Source organism: Bos mutus, chromosome 24 (assembly GCF_027580195.1).
Source record: "Bos mutus isolate GX-2022 chromosome 24, NWIPB_WYAK_1.1, whole genome shotgun sequence".
Lineage (NCBI taxonomy): Eukaryota > Metazoa > Chordata > Mammalia > Artiodactyla > Bovidae > Bos > Bos mutus.
Window position 1 is genome coordinate 49,973,951 of NC_091640.1, and position 8,031 is coordinate 49,981,981.

At 44.3% G+C, this 8,031-nt stretch overlaps 1 protein-coding gene across 50 annotated transcripts in view; it reads right to left on the minus strand.

Moving 5' to 3' along the window:
- MBD1 (methyl-CpG binding domain protein 1) overlaps window positions 1-6,509 on the minus strand; it is a 61,326-nt gene extending 54,817 nt beyond the window's left edge. For 16 of the 50 annotated variants that reach the window (XR_011462496.1, XM_070361890.1, XM_070361910.1 and 13 more), the window contains exons 1-2: window positions 6,327-6,504; window positions 4,954-5,087 (exon numbers count right to left, since the gene is read on the minus strand). Coding sequence is in view for 49 of the 50 variants with exons in the window: in XM_070361890.1 (XP_070217991.1) it covers window positions 4,954-5,063 (110 nt within the window). In the remaining variant the exon portion in view is untranslated. Of the gene's footprint in view, window positions 1-4,953; window positions 5,088-6,326 lie in introns of all 50 variants that reach the window. The other 34 variants (XM_070361907.1, XM_070361899.1, XM_070361889.1 and 31 more) reach the window with 6 other exon arrangements.
- Between the last annotated feature and the right edge of the window lie 1,522 nt (window positions 6,510-8,031).

Here is an 8,031-nt window from a genome sequence, read left to right on the forward strand (position 1 = left end):
ACCTTGTACTTTTTGCAAAATATGTTTTTATCTTGTACTGAAAATGCAGCTTTTATGTGGATGCATGATGGCTATAAGAAAGTCATATCTATAAGTTATAACAAGATTTGAGAAAAAGTCAAGTCATTATATGACAACTTAAAGCAAAAGCAAGGTGAAGGCTCTAAAGCTGGGGAATTCAATACCAGCAAAGGATGGTTTGGCTTTACGAATGTCAAGACAACAGAAAAAGCGGCTTCTACCAACCAGGAAGCAGCAGACAAGTTCCCAGACGCCACTAAGAAAATCACTGAGGAGAAAGGCTCTCTGCCTGAACAACTGAACAAATTTTTAATGGAGATGAAAGTACCCTATTCTGAAAAAAAAAAAAAAAAAGGTGCAAAGGACATTTATTAGTAAGAAAGAGAAGTGAGCACCAGGATTTAAGGCAGGAAGGGATAAACTAACTCTATTGTTTTGTGGAAATGCAGTCAGGTTTATGATCAGGACTGCCGTTATTAATAAAGCTGCTAACCCTCAAGCCTTGAAGGAAGATAAACACCAGCTGCCAGTCTTTTGGTTGTACAAGAAGGTCTTGACAGTGAGAACCATTTTTTTTTTTTAATGGTTCCATTGATGCTCTGTTAGGAAGTCAGGAAGTACCTCACCAGTTAAGGGACAGTTTTAAAAGTTCTTTTGATATTGGGCAATGCCCTGCCCACCCAGAACCCCATGAATTCAACAGCAGGTGTCGAAGTGGTTTGTTTGCCCCCAAACACAATGTCTCTAATTCAGCCTATAGATCAGAGGGTCATAAAGGACCTTTATGGCTCCTTACTCGCAGAATTCTATGGAAAGAACTGACAACACTATCGAAGAGAATCTTCATAGACAGAACATCCTAGTAGTCTGGAAAAACCATTGAAGATGCCATCATCGTTATAGAAAAGAGTGTGAAAGTCATCAAGTGCAAAACAATAACTCCCTACTAGAGAAAACTGTGTCCAGATGTTGTGCATGACTTCCCAGAATTTACAGCCAAGTCAATCAAGGAAATCATGAAAGAGATTGTGGATAAGGCAAAAGTCAGGGAGGGGATGAAGAGTTTCAAGACATCGATCTTGGACTTGAGCTAACAGACACCACACCAGAGGAATTAACACAAGACAACTTGATGGAGATGACTGCTGCTGAACCAGTACCAGATAATGAGGAAGATGAAGGAAGAGTGCCAGAGAAAAACTGATATTAGACAATCTAGCAGAAGGGTTCTGATATTCAAGACCACTTTTAATTTTATATGACATGGGCACTAAAATTAAAGCAAACAGAGGAAGAAAGATTGAGACAATGTAGAAACATTTTTGGAGAACTGAGAAAGCAAAAAAGTCAGAGAGAAATTACAGTGCATTTCTATAAAGTCACACCAAATGTTTCTGCCCCTCCTGCCTCCTCCTGCCTCCCCTACCTTCTCCTTTTGCCTCTGCCACCCCTCAGTAAGATGAAACCCCTTTCTCTTCCTCCTCAGCCTACTCAACATGAAGACGACAAAGATGAAAACCTTTGTGATGATCCACTTCCACTTAATAAATAGTAAATAATAACAGGCCGTACAGTTAATACTTATCTACATTTGTGGGTGTCTTTGTGTGAAAATCTAACAATTGTAAGGCAAGAACTGTATGAGAATTTCCCTGGTAGTCTAGTGGTTAAGAACCTGCCTGCCAATGCAGGGGACATGGGTTTCGATTCCTTGTCCAAAAAATTCCACATGCCATGGGGCAACTAAGCCCGTGCGTTGCAACCACTGAAGCCCAGGCACCTACAGCCTGTGCTCTGCAACAAGAGAAGCCACCACGATGAGAAGTCCACACCAGCAACAAAGAGCGGCCCTCACTTGCCACAACTAGAAAAAGCCCCCGAGCAGCAACCAAGACCCAGCGCAACCAAAACAAAAGAACTGTATGAGACATTTCCGTGTCACCATCATCATCATGGCCCAAGTATTCCTCTATGCCAGACTCAAAATGGATAGCCTATCTTTATTCAGACATTTATAGGTAAATGGTATTTAACATAAAATTAATAACATGTTAGTTTTCTTACTGTTTTATAACTATGCCGTCAAAGAATTACATTACCATACAGTATGCCTCGCTTCCTGGTTAATTAAAGAAACTGCCTATCATCACAGGTAAGTGCCTTGAAAAAACCCAAAAATGTACCAATGTAACAACATTGTATCATGAATATGATTATAATATTGTATGCCATAAAAACTTTATAACAATTTATTCATTAGTGTACAGGCTAGGCTACCAGAAAGCAAAAATACTGCTCCTTCTCAGTTATCAATGCATGAATTGTTATACCTGTAAATAAACATAAATTTTTTGTATTATGTTTTCATTTTTGATATCTGGTATTAGTAATATGTATAAGATCTACAATGCCTTGTGTCATATAAGATAGTATTAATGTAGGGCCTTGACAGTCAGACAACTTATCCTGTAAACAGATGATGTAAATTTAATGTATTGCTAAATACAGTACAGTGCTGTGAATGAACTTTTTCTTCCTTATGATTTTCTCCTTTTTGGGCTGCACCACTCAGTCTATGGGATCTCAGTTCCCCAAACAAGCACTGAACCTGGGCCATGGCAGTGAAAGCCTGGAATCCTAACCACTAGGCAACCAAGGAACTCCCACGTGATTTTCTTTAATCTCTTCTCTAGCTTATTTTCCCACAAGAATACAGTATATAATACATACACCATACAAAGTATGTGTTAACCAATGATTTGTTATTGATAAGGCTTCCAGTCAACAGTAGGCTATTAGTTGTTAAGCTTTTAAGGAGTCAAAAGTTATATGTGTATTTTTGACTGCACAGGGAATTGGCTTCCCTAATCCCTACATAGTTCAAGGGTCAAGTGTATGTGTACAGACAATATACATACAAATACACGTATAAACAAATAAATGCAACTACATACAAAACAAAACGTAAGTCACTGATGTTGGAAGACAATACTCCACAGGTCACTCACATTTTTGCATGTCTTACAAGAGAGGCACTGACTACCCTTTGCAAGGAGCTATCTTTTCAAGGATGTGTGTACAGCATCAGCCTTGGAAGATAAGAGATAGGGTGTTCTTCCAGAGCAAGGAAGGCATCCTTACTGTCCTAACATTATTAAAGATTGGATTCCTTAAGCTCGGAGTTCCTTTCCCACAACAGTGCATGTGCAGATGCTAATTAAGTAGCCCTCTTCACGTCGCCCTGTGGGAATCGGCATTTGGGGAACTGGCACAAGAATGATGACATACAGATACTGCTGATGCGGTGAGTAATAAACTGTCGGTCAGGGAGACAGGGGTCCCTTATCTCCTACTGGTACCCCCAAAACTGAAACACACTCACTTGTTATCTTGCCCTAATTTGGGTAAAACCTCTGGCCTCTTCTATTCTCAATCACTGCACTCATTTTGAAAGTTTTATAAAAACTGTAAATACATGAATAAATGTACAATATAGACATAAAAATATTATTTATAAGCATATAAATAAATGTAATTCTAGTTACAATTTTACTACATTCCTCTAAGCAAAGAGCAACTTACACACAAAAAAGTTAAGAAAATTTAATAACTACATGACTAACATATTCTAAAAGACCTCAAATCCTTAAACGTAACTTTTTTATAAACACATATTTTCATGTGTTTATAGTCAATTCTCATTATTCACAGTAATTCTGTTCTATAAAGTCACTTTGAACACTGAATTAGTGAGTACAGAATCACTGCTCCTAGGGGAACTACAGGTTAGGTTCCTGTAAGCCTCTGGTCACATTTTTGTCAACCAATCAGTATATTACCCTGTTTTATGTGCGTTTCTGTTTAAAGACACCTTGTTTAATATAGTCCTCTTACAAATAATTAACTACATGGTCTTTGAACGATTTAACAATAGCAGTTTTGGAAGCCATCTGTGTTATACAGGTTCCTTTGTCAATGTCCTTGTAAACCAAGCCAGCCTCATCAGCACTGAAAACCTACTCTTCCTCAAAACCCTTTTCCTGTACTGCACCTATCAGGTGTTTTTTAAACTTCTTCCATGGACTCTTTCATCTGCAGAACCTGCCTCACCTGCAAGTTTAACACTTTTCACAAAGTATCACCTTTGGAAACGTGTGAGCTAGCCAGCACCAGCTGAAACAGGCGTACTGTTTCCGTAACCCTAGGAACATGACAGCCGATGTCCTTTGCTTTCGGCTTCACCACACTGTCCACTAAACTCTGGTCACCACCTCATGGATCCACAGATTTAGCCACTTTTCCACCTTTTCCTTAGCTTCATCATGTACTACAGACGTTACTTTAGCACTTCCTGGAGCAGCCTTACATACTAATTGGCTAATTTCCTTTTTTCTAGATATACTGCCTTTTTGATTCATTAACATTGAACTCACAGTCAACAGCACTGCGACTTATGCCTGAACAAAGCTTATTTAACATGCATTTTCTCCATATGGCACAAAACAGACTTCCTGCACTTAGCTCACTGGACAGCACTTCAACACTACACTCGGGGGCAACTCTACAGAGCAAAATCACCATTAAAAAGTGCAAAAAACAGAACACTAAGTAGTCCTCAATAAGGATACTTGTTTACAGCTTAAGAGCTAATATAAGAAATCTTCATTCAATCTTGGCTGGGAACACACGCATCAGGCGACCTATTTCTTGCCGCTCTGTGCATATCCACAAATGATCATGAAAACACAGTGAGTATGACTTCAGGGGTACAAACAACAAATCTTAGTGAGTAACCAAATCTTCAAATATAGAACCTGCAGATAATAAGGATCAACTGTACATGCATACCCATAAATCTAATCACACACCCCTGATTTCACCCTGCCTAACCAGGTTCAGCCCTAACCCCTCTGTCCACAACCCACCCAGTACCTCTGGTAGTAGGTGTCTGAGCGTCCACAGGTGGCACCTGACTTGCGAAAAACCTCACGGCGCTTCCAGCCAGGGCCCAGGGCTGGGCAGTCCAGCCAGTCCTCAGCCATGGGTACCACGGAAGAAGCAGAGGCCTGCAACACAGAAGGGGCAGTGGGAAAAACTGAGGCGTTAGAAAGGGACATGTTGTGCCCCAGGCCACACAAACCTGTGTTTCTATTCATGCTTGTTTAAGACCTAGGACCTGCCACAAGCAACTGGCCAACATAAGGAAGAGTAAAGCCCCATTCCCACTTCGTTCTTCCCTGTCCTGGGCCCAGGAGCTTGTCATCCCCCCGGCTTCTTGATCTGGCAGCCCCATCCTCAACCCAAGGGTCCCCATCCTCAACGCATTCCTCACTCTCACCGTCCTAATCCCCAGTTCCTCCCTAACCTCAGCCAGAGAGACCGCATTCCTCCCATCTCTAGCGCGAGAGGCCCCCACAGGACTTGGCTACCTCAGTACTCTAACCTCCCATTCATTCCCTTCCTTGACCCAAGAGTCACTAATTTCTGTTAGTCTTTTAACCCTCCCATTCCTTTCCTGTCTGCTGTCCTCTTATCCTTCTACCTCAGTATTACTGCCTCCATTCCCCGAGTCCTCTGCCAAAGAACCCTCAGCTCCTCTGCAAGCTTGACCTGAACAGCCCCTCATTCCCTCGGTACCCTACTCCGAACGCCTCCGCATCTCACTTTCGCTCTGTCAGTGTTTTGAGTCCCAATTGCTTCCCGAGTCTCCGAACCCGCCCTATTTCCCTCTTCTGCAGTTAACAAGTTTCCTTTGGAGTCCTCACCCTCCGTTCCTCTCATCAGCTTGAGACACCCTGATTTCTCCCTTCAGCATCTGAACCCCCTACCCCATTCCTCTCCTCTTGGTCCAAGACCAAGCCATCCCTAACTGTTGGCTTTCTGATTCCCTATTTCTCATCGTCCTCCATACGAGACCCCCGTCCCTCCCTTTCAGCATTCCAACTCATTTCTCCCCGTCATCAGCCCGAGGGCCGCTCATTTCTTCCCTTTAGCATCCTGGACCCCTATTTCTCTCTCCTTAACCCGAGAGGCCCCGATATCTCCCCTCAGCGTTCGGATCCTCCCCATGGCTCTCCGTCCTTGTCCAAGAGCCCGACACTTCCACCTGTCAGTCTTCGGAGCCCCTAGTCCTCCCTGTCCTCCGCCTAAATCTTCCCAAGACTCCCTTCAATATTCGAGGCCGCCATTCCTCCCACTCATCGGCCCGAAGGCCCTTCATTGCTCTCCGTCAGCGTTCTGAGCCTCAACCCTTCCCTATTCTCCGCCTGAGCGGTCTCCATTTCTACCCCCCTTGACCGTCTCACCAGCTCGGCTCACGGCTGGTACCTTCCACCGTTCTAGGTCCGCGGACCCATGGCGAGAATCCCGCCCGTGGCTCCCGCCTCTCCGGCTCCTCGCCTTCCTCCTCCGCAGCCGCTTCCTCCGAAGCTGTAGCTGTCGCCGCCGCGGCCGTTCGTTGCTCCAGGAACCGGAAATCCGCTGTCCCTCTCTCGGGTTCCGCCCCCTGGCGGGACGCCTGCGCGCTAATACCCCGGAGCGTGGGTCGTGATGAGTGGACCTCCACGCCTGCGTGTTGAGTCCGGCGGAGGAGCGCGCCCCTTTAGACGAGGCCTGCTGCGCTTGCGCACTGACGTCCAAAGAGGCTCGCGCCTCTTTAGAAAGCTGCAGGGCTTGCGCACCTCGCTTGTGCTCCTCCGCCCAGCTTTTGGTCTGGTCACGTGTGCTTTCCTAGCCCAACTTGAGGGGAGGAGGAGGATTGGGGTCGGATTTAGTCTCTTAGTGGCGGTCCCCACAAGAGGTAACTGGGAGGGAGGGGCGGAAAAGTCTGTAAGCCCTCTTCGCCCACTTTGTAACCTTGTTTGCGCATGTCCTCTACCGTTCCTCCTGTCAAGAAAAAATGAATCAGTAGTCGGTCTAAAGGAGAAATAGGAAATTTTATTTGTTCTAACCTGAGGGCTCTAAACCTAAAGACAGTGTTTCGGAAAACTCTACGGATTGTTCACTTGTTTTCACTGGAAGACACAAGTAGATACATTTTTGAATCAAAGGGTATATACATATCACAGTGACGCATATTACATAAAATTCAGAAGAGATACTGTGTAGCTGGACCACGCTGACTCCGTGTTTTCAGCTCCATCATAGGACTAAGACCCACAATTCTGCCTCTTCCCTTTTCTGCATGACTGAGCTTTAGCTTACTCAGAAGGAATGCGCCCTGCCAGGGAAGCTCAATATCAACTCTTACCCTTTCCTTTATCTGATAGGAAAATTGGAAGAATGCCTTTTGCTGATGCAGATGGTTAATGATTTTTGAGGAATAAAAGTTCTGAGACCCCTGGGAGAAGGGGAAAAAAAAACAAAAAATCTGGTTCCCGTTGGCATGGATGTACTTCTTCGTTAGTAATGAAACCAAGAGCTAACCTGTATGACCCGCCAAACCTAACCTGCCATGCTTACTTTCAGTTGCTTGCTTTTAGTTGATTTTAAACTAAACTTCCACTAGCTTCCTTATCTGTAATACCTCTGATGTTTGGATCACTGTAGTAACAGTTGGTTAAATTGTTTTTCAGTAACATGGAGTCAGTTCTTGGCCAGTTCAGACCACTTGAGACTACCAACTATCCAACTGGGCCTGCATGAGCATCAGACGGATGATGTTTTAATATCACAGGATGAAGAATTCCACCCTCAGAACATGCTAACACTGTCATCTTATGAACATGTCTCCTATGAAGAGCCATAAAGCTTGACTGCTGCTGCTACTGCTGCTAAGTTGCTTCCCTCGTGTCCGACTCTGTGCGACCCCACAAACGGCAGCCCACCAGGCTCCCCCGTCCCTGGGATTCTCCAGGCAAGAACACTGGAGTGGGTTGCCATTTCCTTCTCCAATGCATGAAAGTGGAAAGTGAAAGTGAAAGTGAAGTCGTGTCTGACTCTTTGCGACCCCACGGACTGCAGCCTACCAGGCTCCTCCATCCATGGGATTTTCCAGGCAAGAGTACTGGA